The sequence below is a fragment of the Saccopteryx bilineata genome, chromosome 4 (genome assembly GCF_036850765.1).
Source record: "Saccopteryx bilineata isolate mSacBil1 chromosome 4, mSacBil1_pri_phased_curated, whole genome shotgun sequence".
NCBI classification, from domain to species: domain Eukaryota; kingdom Metazoa; phylum Chordata; class Mammalia; order Chiroptera; family Emballonuridae; genus Saccopteryx; species Saccopteryx bilineata.
Window position 1 is genome coordinate 25577030 of NC_089493.1, and position 18962 is coordinate 25595991.

The window sequence follows — 18962 nt, forward strand, 5'->3', positions numbered from 1 at the left end:
AACAGTCAGAATATATAATAGATAAAAAGGAATCCAGTAAAAATATACCAGATGAACTCCCAATTGGAAGTCCTAGCTGGGGACCAAGTCTCCTATAGTAGTCTTAAAGTGTAATCTCAATCAAATCTAAGAGAACCGAGTTTGCAAGGCAACAAGACAATGATTGAATGGACCAATTTTCCTATGGGGTCCCCACTCTGGCAACTTACACAGTTTAAAAGTGCTCACGCATGTTCCCTCATCCTCTCTCTCTCGTGTTCTTTTCTTTTTTAAACAAAAGCTTAAGAGACCATTCAATTCATAAACAAGGAAAGATAACAATTTGACTGAAATCATAAGATTTTTTAGAATGCAAAGAACACTAAAATAGGCAAAGATTTATAGTATAAAGCCTGTGGTGTGGTTTGGAAAAATCCATCCAAATCACCTTTTATTGACCACTCTCTTCTGTATGGAAAAAAAGTTAACTTTAAGTAACCCATAACAGTTAATTCCAAAATTCCAATGTAAAATGTAAATAGAAGTGTGTAAAGAAGGGAAACATTTTTCATACCTTACATAAGTCCTGGGGATAACTGTAAATAAGGACACTGACTTAACAATAAGAAAGACAGGCCCTGGCCAGTTGGCTCAGCGGTAGAGTGTCAGCCTGGCGTATGGGAGCCCCAGGTTTGATTCCTGGTCAGGGCACATAGTAGAAGCATCCATCTGCTTCTCCACCCTCCCTTCTCTCCTTTCTCCCTATCTCTCTCCTCCTCTCCCGCAGCCAAGGCTCCATTGGAGCAAAGTTGGCCCAGGCGCTGAGGATGGCTCTGTGGCCTCTGCCTCAGGCACTAGAATGGCTCCAGTAGCAGCGGAGCATCGCCCAAGAGGGGCCGAGCATCACCCCCTAGTGGGCATGCCGGTGGATCTGGTCAGGTGCGTGCAGGAATCTGTCTGTCTGCCTCCCCTCTTCTCACTTCAAAAATATACAACAAAAGAAAAAAAAAAGAAAGATGACAGAATGTCAAAAGCAAACAGGCCTTTAGTCTAAATTCCCTTTGAAGCTGGACACAGGCCATAAAAGAAACTGACATTACAAAATTTTGTTTCTCCTCAAAGCAGAGAAATGTACAGAATAGAGTTCCATCTTTTCTACAACAAGGTACTTGAGTCGATTCAAATCCAAACACAAACTGTCCAAGCACTTTGTTCTAATTCAATCCTCCTTCTTCGGAAAGAGAAACAAGTCAAACAAAGCCTAACAGCTTATATCCATGCTCTTCTTTACCACAAGCTCATTAAGGGACTCTCCAAAACTACTTAATGTTAACACCATTTCTTCAAATTAAAATATGTTATTAGACATCAGGACGTGGTTACCTTTGAACTGTGAGGTGTAGGGAAAGAGGACAAGGAGTAGGAGCTTCTGGGGTTCTTTCTATAGTAGCAATGGTCTGTTTCTGGATGTTTCAAACTCATCAAATACGTATTTCTTTAAAACTTCTCTACATGTACATTGTCCTTTAATTAATTAAAAAACACTGCCTCTTCAAGATCAATATTTATAAAATGCTGTTTTAGGAAACAGATGCAAAATGAAAAGCCTAAGGAAAGTATTTGAAAGCTTTAAGATGCTGATTCTCAAAAGTATCAACTTGGGCTGAACTAAATAAATAGTGCCTTTTATTTACACAGCATCCATCATTCTTACAGCTTTGCATGTTTTGATATACAGTATGTCAGTAAGGGCACCTATTATATCACTCCTTTTGGACCTAGTCAGTATCACTTATATCACATTTTCAAGGAATGATACATTTTGGAGTAAAAAGATGAAACCATTTATGTACCAATGTTTAAGTTTTTAATCATTTTAAATAGAAAAAGCCCTGGCCAGTTAGCCCAGTGGTGGAGCGTTGGCCTGGCATGTGGAAGTCCCAGGTTCGATTCCCAGCCAGGGCACACAAGAGAAGCGCTCATCTGCTTCTCTACCCATCCCCGTCCCCTTTCTCTCTATCTCTCTCTTTCCCTCCTGCAGATCAAAGTTGGCCCAGGCACTGAGGGTGGCTCCATGGCCTCTGCCTCAGGCGCTAGAATGGCTCCAATTGCAGTGGAGCAACGCCCCAGACGGGCTAAGCATCGCCCCCTAGTGGGCATGCCGGGTGGATCCTGGTCAGGCACATGTGGGAGTCTGTCTCTGCCTCCCTCTTCTCACTTTTAAAAGGAGAAAAATATATATATAGTGATTTTTAAAAATACCTATTTTAGTAAAATGAAATAAGTATTACTTACCTACTACTCTACACACATCATTAGACTGCACTTACTTTGCAACGTCCTTAGGGGACTGCAGTGAATCAGAGGTTCAGGTGGTCCTAACGATGCTGGTTCTAGGATCCCGACTCTTCCCTGCACAATGATGTCACGGGCTTCAGGTTAACCTGTCCCTACATTAAATGCCCCAAATTGCTAAGCCTGCAGCCTGTGACTTCTCTGCAGTGAATGTTCTACTTCTACCACCTCATTCCTACTCCTCATCGTTACTCTGAACATTCTAAATCCTTCCAATTTTATAAATCTCTGTTTATAATTTTGGAAAGAACTGAAGGCTTTCCAAGGAAACCAAGTAACAAAACTTACGGTAATAACCTTTTTTTGTTGTAAAAGTATGTATTGTTGTGTGAACTATTTCCCTTCCACTCAGCAGGTCTTTTGCCTCTTCCATCACTCATTGAGTTTTTAGTGGGCACTGGGGTGAGATGGTGAACAAAACACTCTCTTCCCTAATGCAGTGCTTTTCAACCACCGGTCCGCGAATGGGTCTGCCAGAATTTTTTGCCGGCCTGTGAAAGAGTTAGCCACCTAGTGTCATATGAAGATTACAGACCCAATGATCTTAGTCAAATCTGCTTGTGCACAGGGTGATTTCTGCCTTGGCGGTTCCCAAAATAATTCTATTTTCACCAGTCCCCAAGTGTAAAACGGTTGAATACCAATGCATGGACATGTGGCCTAGTCCTATCTCTAGGGCACAGCTTTTTCAGTTACAGAATCTGAATTACAGAGAAACTGAGGCAAGGATAAAGAAAAGTCATGTTCATTTTTAAAACTCCACTTAATGCTTCTTTCTTCTTAAAAAATTTCTCTTAAGACCATTTCCAGGTTGGAGAACTATTTCATAGAGGTAGAATAACATCACACCTTAGGGAAGAGTACAGAAGGAATATTTATCTCTATGTGTATCTGTTTTCCTAGAAAAAATCTAGAAAGGGAGGAAGAGAAACAATCAAATTGTTAGAGAAGGCCAGTAAGACATAGTCCTTGTTTGGAGTTCTAAGTAAACACTAGCAATGGTAGAGTTTATAGCTTGAGGAAATCCATTTCTTTCCTGTGAGGGCTCCATTTGCTTGGGAAGAACCTTAGAGGACAAAGGAAGCGAACCCAGAACAAGCCTGGGGGAAGCAAAGAGGAAGCGGGTGTCTGGAGCCGGCGGGTTTAAAGGAGACAGGAAATGGGACCCGCCATGCTGCAGCACATGCAGAAGATGAGGACAGCCCTGTTCAGGAGCAAGAAATAACCCGCGTGGGGCTGGAACCCGAGCATGGCAGCAAGCCACTGCTGCAGCCTCAGCTTCCAATTCAAGAGGTGGTTCCAACTTCTGTTTATCCTAAAATAACTGCATACCAGTCAATTGGAGACACAGAGTTAAGGAAGGGAAGGAAAATTAAGGAGATTGACCTACTCTCTTCATTTCGGTATGTTTAACCATCTTTGCTTCTTTCCTTTTTAATGTGTTACTTCTCTAATTTGTTTTATTTTACTCTGACAGTATCACTGTCTACTTACAAGATATAAACGGAAAAGGACAAGGAACCAGGGAAACAGCACAAAGGACAGGGGAAAAGAGTCTGAGCCCCCCCCCCTCAACACAGTCTCCTCCCTATAGGTTGAAAGGGTAGAAGATTTAGCTAGATTTTTAAAAATTCTTTTTTCAAGAGCAGTGTACAGCTGCTTTTGTGTCGCAAATGATGCACTACTGTACGTGGGAGAGGGTTCCTCTCAATTATGTCGGGGCAAAAAAGGCTAAGTATAAGTTAAGCTAAAATCTCTACCAAGTTATTAAAACTTCCTTCTCAACTGAAGTGGCAAATGTTATCAGAATGTTGTAAAATACACATCCCCCACCATGCTGGGGTGGGAGAAGAATCAGTCATATGTTTATTTTGAAATTTTTCCTCAAGTAATATTGATAAGCTTCTACCTATTGTGAAAATTACTGAGTTAAAAACAAATATACCAAATTTCCAAAGCTAATAAGCTAGTCAATAAAACAGATCTAACTATTTAACTTAAAGAGTAACAGAATGATTAAAATGAATATAAATTTAGACAAAAATACTGTTTCCCAGGATATAAACAATGGACCTGCAGAGAGACAGGCCAGGCTTTGTCTGGCTCAGGGGGGCCTCAGCATCCTCAGCATGACTCTGCCACAGCAGGAGGCCAGGGCAGTACTGCCCACCCCCACCCCCTTGGAGCACCACACTCAGCAGCATTTGCCCAAAGAATTTATGGGGGAATGAGCATTAAAGCAACAAATACACTCTTTAAAAATTCTTACTTCAGGAAAAGTCACTAAATTCATGTGGTAAGTGTGAAGGTGAATGCTGGAGATTAACAACTAATTGAGAGAGCATTCTGTATCTTCACGCATAAACACAACATTTCTATTTTAATTTGTACTGCAGGTAACTGAAGGATCAGGTGAGCTGTTAAAACTGCAGTGTTACTTAGGAAACTGGGCAGATCACTATGTCCCAGGGGCAGGAATGTTCTTTTAGGGGAAAAAACTACTTTGAGAAAAACATGCATGTTTAATAGAACCAATGTTGGCAAAAAATAACTGAAGTGAGTGCTTTAGATTTAGAACAAAGATGTGTCGAGTCACTCCTAAGGAGAGAAAATAGTCTTTATGTGCCAGTGGCAAACTAATTTAAGGAACTGTTCACCTTCAAAATTCACTCATTTTTAAAACCCAATGGAAAGTTCATTTCTTCTCATAAAATTTATTGTGAAATGGTATTTATATGCTATACTTTTCCTTAAACACCTACATATTAGTAACATCAAGAGAGAATGACTGATATTCCTAAGGACCAAAAGTCATATATATTATATATTATAATTATTCTCCTTAATTACTGATCTTTTCACCTCAATTATTTTTAACAACAATGGATAAAGGCCGACCCCATGTAAAGCACTATGCTGGGTGTGGAATGGGCACACAAAAGTAGCCGAGCCCGGGGCCTGCCACTGCACTCACAACACCAGGAGGGAAGCCGGTGCATTTAGAACAGACCAGCCTAACCAGGTGGTGGCGCAGTGGATAGAGCGTCAGACCGGGATGCGTAGGACCCAGGTTCGAGACCCCGAGGTCACCAGCTTGAGCGCAGGCTCATATGGTTTGAGCAAAGCTCACCAGCTTGGACCAAGGTCGCTGGCTTGAGCAAGGGGTCACTCGGTCTGCTGAAGGCCCACAGTCAAGACACATATGAGAAAGCAATCAATGAACTAAGGTGTCACAACAAAAAACTGATGATTGATGCTTCTCATCTCTCTCCATTCCTGTCTGTCTGTCCCTATCTATCCCTCTCTCTGACTCTCTCTCTGTAAAAAACAAACAAAAAAACAGACCAGACACTGAAATGTCATGAAGGAATAAGCAAAGTGCTATGGTAAGCTGAGCATGAACAATTAAATCTAGGGAAGAAGAGTCATCCCTTTCCTCACACATGATTTTATCTTCTGGGTTAACTGGCGTTGATTAAACACCCAGGAAGGGAACTGTTTTCCCAGACCTGCACACAGGAAAGGATCCAGGCCTCTGACACTAGCAGCAGCTAGGGAGAGAAAACCACTTCACAACTGTAGGACACAGGAAGAGATCTGGCAATCCACCAGTGTTTCCACTCAAAACTAGGCCTCAGTAGTCTGTGACAAATGGCTCACTAGCACCTGAAAACTCTGTAATCTACTTCCCTTGGCTGAGCCAAGGTTGACATACCATGAAGCTGTTTCACGCCACCCACGGGAGAACAGCTTCCCATCGGTTGGAAAGATGGGTATACACAATGGCAACACTGAGAGAAAATGCTTTCATCACCTATTGGGACAGTAAGATGCCAGCTGGCTGAAAGCTGCCATAACAGGACCCTCCAAGAGAGGACAAAAGAGTCAAGAGCTGTGTGCTGCATAACGGGGAGTTCCAGTAGAACCGGCAGCTTTGTGGACGAGACGACAGCAGAGACACCTCCTCACACATGGGCAAAACCAGGCAGTCCAGAGGCACGCAGGGGCTGCTGCCATCACAGCACCCCCAACAGACACCCCCCAGACACCGGATTAACAAAAGGTTCCTTCCCCAAGACCCTGAGGCTGTTTACTGTGGCTCCAAAGGTCAAAATTAATAGCATGAATTGAGTCTTCTTCTTGCTCTTTGAAACTCCTAGTCAAGTGGCACAGCCAGCTGGGCAAGCAACTCTGATATGCAGATCATAACGTTTGTGAACAGATAAAATGAATTACAATGAGCACGGCCTATCATATCACAAATCTCTCATGAGCAGGAAGAGTTCTCTCTTTTTTACCCAAACACTGTCCAAATGCCTCCTTTTTTTTTTTTTTTTTTTTTTTTTTGTATCTTTCTGAAGCCGGAAACGGAGGCAATCAGACAGACTCCCACATGCGCCTGACCGGGATCCACCCAGCATGCCCACCAGGGGGCGATGCTCTGCCCATCCGGGACATCGGTCTGTTGCAACCAGAGCCACTCTAGCGCCTGAGGCAGAGGCCATAGAGCCATCCCCAGCGCCCGGGCCAACTTTGCTCCAATGGAGCCTTGGCTGCGGGAGGGGAAGAGAGAGACAGAGAGGAAGGAGAAGGGGAGGGGTGGAGAAGCAGATGGGCGCTTCTCCTGTGTGCCCTGGCCGGGAATCGAACCCAGGACTTCCGCATGCCAGGACGACGCTCTACCACTGAGCCAATTGGCCAGGGCCTAATGCCTCCTCTTATAGTCCATTTGAGGCCATTTAAGCAACTCAAGAATCTGTACTACATGCCATTAGCCAAGAGCTCTAGACGCCAATTCAGAGGTTATAAAGGTAGGGCAGAAACTATATAACAAAAACATTAGCTACTGGTATATGAAATATTCAAATATATTATTTTATTTTGATCACCATTAGCCAATTAAATATTAATATTTCCATTTTAAAGATGAGAAAATCGAGGTATGGGGAGGTTAAATCATTTGCCCAGGTAAAGCCAAGATTCTTACCTAGGTCTAATGTCCACTAATATGAGATTAAGAACTTCAAGAAGAAATAAATGTAAATGGTGATATATTACCAAATCACTACCCAAAAGAGAGGTCAGGGAAGTTGGCGAAAACTCAAAGCTGCCATGAGACGTTCAAATTCTACAGCTGGTGGCCTGTGCATCATGCCCGATGTGGCAATTGATAACTTCTAGTTATGGTTTCTGAAGGCAATCATGGCAAGAAAAGCTATCCTGAATAATCAATACATCTCTCATTTTGGGAAAAGCTGCCCACAGCAGTGGTTTCAACCGCTGGTCCGTGAAAGAGTTAACCCCCCTGATTTGAACAAAGGAATTTCCGGCGGACCTGCAGTTGAAAACCACCGGCCTACAGCACTTGCTCCTTATTACTATTCTCTGACTGTGTCCCTGACAGCAGTACCACTGCCTCTACCAGAACACCAACCACACCATCTGCTGTTTGAGCAGCAGCAATTCTTAACACCTATACCAAGCTTACTATTTTAATAAAAACACCCCAGTACTAACAACCAAAACAACCAAACCAAAACAGCTGTGTAAGAACTATCCCTGCACCCTGCCAACTATCCAACCATCCATACACCCACCCAGCCCCCCCCCCACCCCTCTGTTCATCACTACATGCAGGGCACTGTGCTAAGAGCTAACTAGCACTCTCTTTTTACCTACAGTAGTTCTCCAAAGCCAAGAGAAGTCCAGTGTCCTACCTCCCAGAAGGAGTTATGCTCACGCTATCAAAGCAGAGTTCATGTCATTTATGAAATGAGACTTCCCATTAAGCAAATTACAAAGCACCAGTCCCAAAACCACATGCATTTCAAGCAATAGTTCTTAACCTGCCTGCACATTAGTTACCTGGAAGCTTTAAAACAGTGCCAATGCCTGGGCCTCATCCCAGACCAGTTAAATCATAATCTTGGGAAGAGGGGCCCAGCACGGATACAGTTTTTAAAGTTTCTCAGGTGATCTCAAAGTGCAGCAGGGTTGAAAACCACCAAACTTAAGTATTTCGAGAATGGTATTTCTGAAAAGCTCTTAACCCACAAATCTATTACGTGGCACAGACACCACAAAGACCCCTCTCCCATCTACTGCACCTGTCATCTGGGCTATATTGAAATGAAATATCCAAATGATCGTTTAAAGTCATGGTCCCATTATTTCTTTGTTCATAGCGATGAAACACTAAACAAGAGAGTGCCTTGAGGTCACTCCTGGCCCCCAGCAGCCTGCAGGCCTCACGCTGAGAACCAGAGCTGTGTGACGCTCTGGCAGTGAGGAGGTGGTTAAGGGGCCCTCACTCCGACGCAGTCGAGTGTGGAGGACTGCAGAACCGGCCGTGCCCAGGCAGGAAGCAGCCTCGCTCAGTAACCTGACAGGGAAACATGCACAGTGCAGGCATGATTATTAAACTCTTTGTGCTCTTAAGGAGAGTAATTATAGGCATGTGAAAAAGGAAAAGCACTCCCCGAGGAACTCTTCCTCACATGCTTCCCAAGAGGCACTAGGGCCATTAAAAATTCCATGATGAAGAGGAAAAACAGCCTGGGAACAGCCAGGAGGCAATACAGCAAATTAATACACCAACCCTCCTCAGGGAAAGCTGTGATAAAACAGGAAACACTTCTCTCTTCGCAAAATAAAATTATACCACTAATGATAACATAGTCACCACACACACACACACACACACACACACACACACATACACACGTGTCGTTCTAATGATGGGTATGAAATTCCCAAAGCTGTCCAGATGCGTTGAAAGAAATGTTTCCTACTATAAAGTGGAACAAGAAAAAGATAAAATTTCCATTCGAAACAGTTTTAATAGTCTTTCACTGGCCTCTTCCCTACCACCACCACCCTTTAACACTGCCCTTCCTAGGTGCCAGGTGTTGTTAAATGGTCCGCTCTTCACAAAACCACCATCCAGTGCTGAATCCAAGCTTATCTGTCAGCCATACTGAAACCAGACTGCTTCTTCTTTACTGCTCCCTTGCCGGGCAGGGACCCCACTATTTCAAAGGAATGAGATGGGGCCCCAGGGGCTCAGTGTCTCGTTCATCATCCACATTTTCTAAAAACTGCATAGAGGTCACTTGTGCTGACTATTCCCACAGATCAGTGGTTCACCAAACTTTACTGAGTGTGCACCTCATGAGTACAGTATTTGAGCAAACACGCCATAGATACCTAATACATACACACGAAACAAAAACAAGTACTGCTAGACTAACATATGTACAACTTAGAACAAAATAATTAAAGGATAAGAAAATAAATAAATGTAAGTTTAAAATTTTTCTTCCCCTTTCCAAGTAACCTCACATATGCAACCCACTTTGAATCCACTACCGTAGGAAAGATGTGTAGAAGGACAAGCTGTGAACTGTAATTGCCCACATGCTCTCACCTTGCTTTCAGCAATAAACACTATTTCCCTAGAGCAGAGGGCACCAGAAGCACACCGAGGCTTCCTATTTCCAGGTCCAGCTACAACCACTGCCAGCAAAAAAATGACAACAATCATGTGGATCATGAGATGCACAGAGAAACAACTAGTTGGCACCCACTCCAGCCAGGACGAGGCTTTAAAGTCAATGGGACACCTGAGAACGCATGGATACTGAGCAAGTACAGCTTCCTGCAGCAAGGGTAAAAGCAGGCAGGCTAATAATCCACTTTCACGTCTGACACGATAGGTGCTACTTACAGCCTTTCCCAAGAGCATACATGGCCATTATTTTATTTGGTATTAAGACAAAAAAGCTTGAGGACTGCTTTCCTATGTACTGAAATCTTATGTCGTCCAAGATAGCTTGAACGCCACTTCCTCCAAAGAAAACCTCCCTGAGAGAAGCAGGGGGTCACTCCTCCCGTGTGTCCCAACCAGGAATTGAATCTAGGACGTCCATACACCAGGCTGACACTCTATCCACTGAGCCACAGACCAGGGTCAAAAAACTTTTTCCATTTAAATACTTCTCCAGCAGAAGGTCTGACAGTTTATGGTATAGAGTTTGTTATAGGCCATAGTGGAAGTTCTAATTGTATCCATGAAAGAATATTATAACTTCTTTGTGAATTCTGTACCCCAAAGCTACGAGCATATCTATTTAAGAATGTATTAGGAAGAAAAAAATCATCAGAACCTTGGAAATAAATTTTTGTGCTACTAGAATTAAGAAAAGTCCTTTGGTTCAGCCTATTAACTGCTCTTTCATGCACAATAACCCTGTGAGAGGACGCTACAACTAAAACCGTATTACTTTGCATGTCGCCTAGCTTAAGAGAATTTATATTGAGAGGCGCTAAATTCATTCTGCTATGCAGGCTCAAGATTCCTTCTGACAAATACATACTAAATGCCTAGTAAGTGCCAGACACTGTGTTCAATGCTTGAGGATATATCGGGGACCAAGACAAAGTCTCTACACTTTGAAGCTTTACAGTATTCTTGGGGGGGGGGCTAATAAACAATGTCATTATAGAAGGTATTAAAGCTCCAGAAAGAAACAGATAACAAGTAGAGAGTGGTAGAGATGGCCCTTTAAACAGGATGTTCCAAGAGGCCCTCCCAGAGGTGGTGGCCTAAGCCAAGATGCCACGGAGCCAGTGCTGACGCTGCTCTGGGACGTAGTCCAGGCCAGGGGAGCGTGTGGGAAGGCTCAGCAGCAGGACAGGGCTGAGCCCTCCCCCCCCTGCCCCGTGCAGCCGCGTCTCTCCCCCACGAGGAGGAAGACGCTTATGAAAGGGGTTTGCACACACAGGCAGAAGGCAGATGATGCAGGATTCTGCAGGTCATGGCAAGGACTGTTTAATGTTCTCCGAGGATGGGCCTTATAGTGAAGAAATATAAAATATGAGCCAGGAGACTTTGGGCAGAGTTGAAACTTAAATGACATACTAGTCACAGGAAAGATACCTCGCCACTCTGCCTCAGTTTCTGCATCTATAAAACGTCCACTGACCTCAAAAGGTTGTGGTAAAGATCCAATTGGATACCATACACAAGCACACTTTACAATTTACAAAGTGTTATGAAAAGGAAAGCAGCGCTGTCTGGCAGAAAGAGCCTCCAGAGGGCAGTTACCTGGCCAAGCAGTGGGCAGGGGAGCATCTTCGGTGCGAGGCGTCAGCAAGGACGTCCAGGGAGTAGAGGGGAGAGAGGGGGTTGAACTGCAAACAGAAAGAAGATCACTTTAGCAGGGCTTGCATGAAACCGACCTGATCAGAGAATAACCTATTATGTGATTACTTCCTCCACTGACCGTTCAAACCCCGCTGTCCCACAGGTACCATTCAGAAAGGTGGCGCACCTCCAACAGGGTACTCTAGCCCCCTCATCTGCCACATCTCACAGAAAGACTGATTCTTTTTCAAATTTTTCTGATAACTAATCAATTAAATAGCAGAAGACAGTATAGTTGACCCCTGAACAAACACAGGGGGATGGTTAGAGGTGCCAACCCCCATCACAGTCAAATATCCACATATAACTTCTGACTTCCCCAAAACTTAAATAACAACCTACTGTTCACTGGCAGTCTTGCTGACAACATAAACACGGTTAGCACATATTTTGTATGTTATATGTATTATATACTATATTCCTACAAGAAAGCTAGAAAAAAGAAAATGTTATTAAGAAAATCATAAAGAAGAGGAAATACATTTCAGTATTTATTTTTAAAAATCTATATAAATATATATACATGGACCTGCACTATTCCAATTCATGTTGTTCAAGGGTCAACTGTACTTTATAATCAATGAAACGGGAACTTAATGCCTACTGATGATCAGCCCTTGTGCCTAAGCATGAATTACCTTTTCATTTCCTTATCTTGGCAGATATTTCCGGTGAATACCTGGCTGGCACATACCAGCAGCACGGTGTAGTGAAAACGGAACCACGTTAAGAATTAAAAAAGCTAACGTTTAGTTCCAGTCTACCACTGACTAGCTATGTATTAAAAACTACATAATCTCTTTGAGCTTTATCATCCTTACCTGTGAAATGGATGGACCACTATTTGTCTTACCTATTTTACAGGATTATTATGAAGACTGAAAGAAACATTGCTTTCAGTTTACAAAGTAATTTCAGTTTCTCATCTATAAAACATCTGTGGACCTCAAAAGATGGTAGCGAGGATCAAACGGATACTATTCAAAAAAGTACGTCACTATATGTTTATTAGCTTTCTTTGGACTTTTTCCACAATTAATAAACCTCCTCTAAAATTTCAGAGAGGGGAGGCAGGGAGGGAGCAGTATCAACTCGTATTTGCTTCATTTTAGTTGTTTATTGCTTGCTTGTCATATGTGCCTTGACCAGACAAGCCCAGTGTGTCGAAACCAGCTACCTCAGTGTTCCAGGTCAATTTTCTACCCACTGCGCCACCATAAGCCAGGCTAAATTTTCAGAACTAAATATATTTAAGGCTGAAAGAACTCTAAATTTCAAAGGCACGTAAAAGAATACCAACCATGGAACTGTTCTCTGTGTCAGAGGTTCAGTAGCAGTTCTTTGAGCTCTATGACTTTGGAGTATTAGTTTAAACCTCATCTGTAAATAACAGCTCTGGACAAGGTGATCTCCAAAGGTCCCCTTCCGCCGTTAGATCCTCTGACACAAACACAATGAGCACTCTCACTTAGACTTCCCCAAACTGAAGTTTTTCACGTACCATCTTAGTGACTTTTTCCTTATCTGCCCACCACCTGCACTATTTACTTCATATTTTTATATCAGTTATTACTCAGCCTTGTCCTTACTCTATTTCAATGAAATAATAAGTCTGATATAATGATTACATCTACTTTATAACTAATCACCAAGATAAGATACCTCTCTCCCCTCCAAAATCAAAAGCTTCCAATATAAAGGAACAATAGTCACTGTTAGTGATTTTTAAATTATGACCCCTGCAAAGGAAAAGATATGCCGAGGGCTCCCTCTGGGGTAGCCAGGGACAAGAATAAGAGGGCAAGGTTCTTGGCCCTCAACCGCACTTCCCCAAAGCGGCTCTACCATCTTCTGCTTCCAATGTGTAGGCTTCAACACTACAATTCCCAGCACACAATTCTGAGGCTGAACTAACCATAAGATGAAGTGCATTCTGATTTCTTACTGCAAAGTTCAAAATTAAAATAAAAACAGGGTTCCTATGAAATATGTGTTACAAGTAAAATACTAAAGATCACATAAAAACCTAATAAGGGGAATTAGCTACAGTTCTTATCTGTGAATATCTATTCTTGGGAAGTGGTCCTCATCAGAATAACATAGGGAGCAGAAACCTTACCTCATGTGCACAAGCAGAAATAGAAGGAAAAGCAGAAGCCAATGCTTTACTCTTTCTAAAGAAAAGGAAATTAAATGATAAAGATGACAAAGAAAAGACCTTACCTGATTTCGTTCCCTTTTCCCAGCTGATGGTAACCAGAAACTAAAGAGAAGGAGAGAAGAACAGTAAAGAAAACAATAACAGAGGTATGACAACTATAGAGAGGAAGAGAAGATACAAAATGTTGGCATAATGAAGTGAAGAAAAAGAAAGAAATGGGAAAAGATAGAACTGGAGGAGAAAAAATAAGAGATGTTAAATGTGTATGAAGTTTTTGCAGAAAATGACTCTTTAAAGAACAAAGCCTTGTAATGGAATGTAAAAGACTAGACAAGACACTCTACAAATAACTCCAGGATTATGGTGTGACATCTCAGTTGTGTGGTGACACTGGATCCCAGTCAACAAGGGTATAAACTACACACACATCTTGCTTACTTTGTGTATTAAAAATTTGACCAGGCTGGATAAGTATAGGATCATAACTGGGTAATGACCAGGAAGTGTTTAGGAGACATCCAAGAGCCAATCATGTTAGGGGACCAGGGTGTCACAGGAAGGGGTGCAATGATTTTCCTACAGTTATACAGGCTTTTTAGTTGTACTTATCACAGTTAGAACAAAAAGATATTTCTCTATAGAGAGGTTTAAAAATGGGAAGAGAATATAAGAAAATGTAGAGGCAAATCATCCATTTTGAACAAAAAAATTTTTAAGACAGAATAATGAGTTTAAAATATAATATCTTAACTGGAAGCTACTTTTATAAATATAGCACTTATAGATATAAAAAAGCAAAGAAATAAAAACTAGTCTGGAAAAGAAAAAGTAGTCGCTCTCATAGATTTAGGGCAGCAGTTCTCAACCAGTGGGTCGTGACCCCGGTGGGGTCGCCTAAAGCCATCGGAAAATACATAATGCATATCAGGTATTTACATTCCGAATCATAACTGTAGCAAAATTACAGTTATGAAGTAGCCACCAAAACTATTTTTTGGTTTGGGGTCACCGCAACATGAGGAACTGTATTGTAGGGTCACGGCATTAGAAAGGTTGAGAACCACTGATTTAGGGTATTAGCCATGTTGACTGTTATAAAATATAAATCTTTTAAGATTGCCTCTTTCTGCTCTCAAGTCGAATTTCTAGGTTCCTTTATAAAATGTCCCACTGCCTCCTTCTCCAAGAAACAGACTAGAATAGCCAACAAATACACAGCACTCACTCTTTCTGCCGAGAGTCACTAATGATGTGGCCTATCCTCTCCGCACCCAAAGTACTTATGCTGGGCTCCTGAAAGACAGGAAGACAAGGGTGTCATCTAACCACAGGAATATATAAAGCACAACCTGTCATCAAGCTCACACTTTCCCAAAACTGTGCCAGCAACTTCAAAGGCATATGTCAACTGTCGATCTCAAGATCCAAGAGCAACTGTACTTCTTTTTATGGGACTGTAACTTAGAAGTCTTTCACATTACCCTACTTATTTTTCTCTAGTGTTCCAAGAAAGTTATTAGAAACATTGTTCACTGTACATAGTATTTTATTATAGTAATACCTCCTGGAGTTATTAAAGTTTACAAAAATAAAAACACTTTAAAAAACCCAAGAGCAGCTAATTTTTAACAGGCCAGAAGCACATCAAGCGTCGTAGAGTCACAGGATTATAGTGCAACAGCCTTCATAATGGCATGCTACAGAGTCCACCCTGGTAACACCTACATATTACTGAGTAAAATGTAAACACATCAAAGGACTTCTGCAACTTGTAAAATTTGTCAGCTGTCTTTTGTCTGTTAAATGTCATCTCTTATAGTAAAAATAGAAGTGTATATAAATTGGTTCTTAAATTTGGGATTCTCAAGATTGCAATATGAAATCTTACCATAACACCACAAGCAATTCAAAAACTAATCATCTCCAAAAATTGGAAAATGGCAGAAGGCACTCACCCTTCATTTAATGTGAGCACATCTACAATGAATATCTATCAGAGAAGCTGGGAAGCACACCAGCAGTAGATGAATAAGAGTTATGCACATATGAGTAACTGTTAAGATGAGAGAGCATAAGTCACAGGCATGAATGTCAAGAATGTCAAGCCTGTTACTCAAACACATTTGTTTCCGAGTAAATATTATTATCTGTATTCATCTGTGTATATAATTAGCTTAAAATTAGGATACACATTTTAGCAGAGCTGGCTTTAGAAAAATTAACTTGAGGTCAGATTCTGGGCAGGAGCGGAGCTAAGTGAAAAGGTTCCTCATACTGTATTCTTCATATCCTTCATCCCTTATGCCTATGCCTCCTGGTCACAGACAGAGCCGTGGTGTGGGGCCAAGGGGAAAGATGAGTGAAAAATGATCTATTTGTTACAGCAGAAAAATTATTAACTTAAAGTGCCGTAATGTTTAAATTTACAGTTTATTACTGTGTAAATTACAAGCAGTACTTTGTATAATTAGCAGCTCACTGGCAGGGAGCTGTGAATGAAACTCATTATTTATGATTACAACTTAGAAAAGCATAAAGGGGTGGGGGAGGGAGGAAGGGGGCAGAACAGTGACCTCTGCTAGAAATGACAAATATCCCTTTTTAAGGTGATGAAGATGAATTAAACAAATATTATTCCATTCATTTGAAATCCTTAAAGATGTCCAAATAGGCCCTAGTTTTCTTCCAGGCAGGCTAAACGCAGCCTTCAAGATGAACTGGTTTACTTCCATGGAAGTGAAAGGCTCCTGTATTACAGGTGCTGAAACCAAGTAAGGCAGGTGGTAGGAAGAACACTGTCCATCAGGCTTAATCAATAAAGAGGAAAAAAATCAAACCATTCTGTTTCCCACTCCCAATCTCTTGCTTCCCTCCATCCCAAGTCCCTCACTTCTACCTTGCTAGCTGTCAATAATAAGTGCCCAGAATAGCAAAAGCAGCCTTTTGTTGCCAGGGAACAGTGATGTAAAGAAGGTATCATTCTTCCAATAATCAAACGTCATTCTAATTAGACATTGAAATTAGACATTCTTTTAAAGGTAAAAAGAATCTAAGTTCATCTGGAAATAAATGGCCTCATTTCTTCTGCATGACTAAAACTTCACAGTGCTTTTATTTCAGTGTAAAGCAAAAACACTTTAAAGTGTTTTTATTTCAGAAAAACAGATCCCTGATTAAATATAAAACAGTAGCTCTCTGAGGGCAGCCAGAATGTAGCTCTGACCACTACATATCCGACTTGGCACAGCCTGCCACACAGTAGGCATTCTAAATGCCTACTGAGTAAACCAACTAATTAGTGCTCCAAAATGTCTCCCCCTCCTCATTCACTGTCCACCACCATCTTCTCTTACTGGGTATGAGCCCAAATCTTCACCTATAGTCAATCTCAAAGCTAAAGTAAAAAATAAATAATTTTTAAAATTTCAATTAAAAAAATACAAAAGAGAAGTAGACCTGGGTTTAATTCTCTACTGTGCCACTTCTATTTGGATAACATCAGACATTACTGAATGTCTTTGAACCCAAGTTTTTCTCACATGCTAAAAGAGAAGATCACCTTGTTTACAAGGCCGTTGAGAGGATGAAATAACCTAAGTTCCTAGCACAGATCCTGGAAAAGGCAGAGCTCAGTAGCTGGTAGATAGTCCTCCCTCACAGCCAGTGGGGGGGGGGGGGGGGTGTTGAAATTTGATAAATTCTTTCCCAGTTTTTTGATGAATTCTAGAATAAAAGACCAAAGATAGGATAGAAGACGCAATCATGAATTCAGGAGAAGTCATAAAGAAGCCAAGAGTATTTTAACTTATATAATAATAAGATGAATCAAAAGAATAGAAGAGACAGATCAGGCCCGTAGATTTATAGACAATAGATACTGTCATGATTTATAGACAATAAAGTTTGCTTTGTCACAGCTTCTATATGTATTAAACTTCATCCTTTATGTGTGTATCCATTAACCCTTTGAGTAGTATGGATGTTCATGTATGTCCTTGTGCCTCCTGACCATCCAGAGTACAAGTGCACAAAAATTTTTATTTTAAAAATGTGTAAGGCAACATTAAAAAAAGGCAAATGTATGTCCTTCTTGTTTCCATAAATTGATTATCTAACAAACATGAATTTAAGTTAATGAAACTGGAACTGGGACTAATTTCATTTCTTTTTTTAAAAACTCATTGCTGGGGGTCAGCAAGCATGAAAAAACTCACTACTCAAAGGGTTAATATCTGACATAATGTTCAGTCTTAAGAACTTACAAAATATTCCAGTTGGCTTAATTAACCAGGGTGCTCTGCAACCCCTTTGATTATCAAGCCCCTTTGATTATACAAATCCCATAGAAAATATTACTCTCCCACTGAGCCTGGTAACCAGGTAAGAGCTATCACCTTCCCAACAAGCCTTCTTCGCCCCTTTCTGAGGCATCGAGCCGCAGCTCCAGGCAGACGATTCAAGCGAGCATGGTACCCTAAAAAAAAAAAGAAGTCCTCAGTAACTGAATGCAGAAGATTCATTAGCAATGACATGCTTCTAGTACACCAGAGGCCTTACCACCCAGGATCTACTAGAATGACCCTTAAATTAGTATCACTAGGCTATTTGTCCAGGATTTATTATTCCCATGTCTCTGTCACTAGCAGTATGATCTAAGGCATGTCACTGACCTTTGACCTAGGCATCTTCATCTATTAGAAGGATAGCCTCTTGCTCAGCCCTATCTTATAAGGGTGAAACCAAATGAAACAGCACATGGAAGGTACTAATAAACTGAAAAAAACTAGACAAGGAATTACCAACAATTTCTAATTATAAGTTAAATGTAGTTATTATTCAAAAACATTCTAATTCATGAAAAATGGTAAAAATACCGTGTATAATCTAATTCCATTTTGCTAACTTCTGTATGTACTCAACATACAGAAAAGAGAAGTGGAAGAAATGTTATCAATGACACTGTTACTGGGTGTGGGGTTACAGGCCATTTTAAGTTATTTCTTCCTCCTACTCTTGCTTATTTGTATTTTAACTAGTAAAAGAGCTTTTAGACATGGTCATTGAAATGTTTGATAAGTGTAATTAACAATTTGCCTCAGCCAGAAAGAAGTCTTTACCAAGAACCAACTTCTTTGAGAAGGCCTTTCAGTCACCCAAATCTATCATAACAAAATGCTGTAGGAGTTAACAGCTCTCAGTGAAATTCTGATCATCAACATCTTCAACAGACACTTGAAAACTGACAATCTGGTTGGCTATTGA

General features: G+C 41.2%; 1 protein-coding gene across 5 annotated transcripts in view; it reads right to left on the minus strand.

Moving 5' to 3' along the window:
• GPATCH2L (G-patch domain containing 2 like) overlaps positions 1–18962 on the minus strand; it is a 58125-nt gene that overhangs the window by 12350 nt on the left and 26813 nt on the right. For 3 of the 5 annotated variants that reach the window (XR_010731445.1, XM_066278049.1, XM_066278050.1), the window contains exons 5-8: positions 18095–18174; positions 14926–14993; positions 13763–13802; positions 11441–11526 (exon numbers count right to left, since the gene is read on the minus strand). Coding sequence is in view for 4 of the 5 variants with exons in the window: in XM_066278049.1 (XP_066134146.1) it covers positions 11441–11526; positions 13763–13802; positions 14926–14993; positions 18095–18174 (274 nt within the window). In the remaining variant the exon portion in view is untranslated. The remainder of the gene's footprint in view (positions 1–11440; positions 11527–13762; positions 13803–14925; positions 14994–18094; positions 18175–18962) is intronic. The other 2 variants (XM_066278051.1, XM_066278052.1) reach the window with 2 other exon arrangements.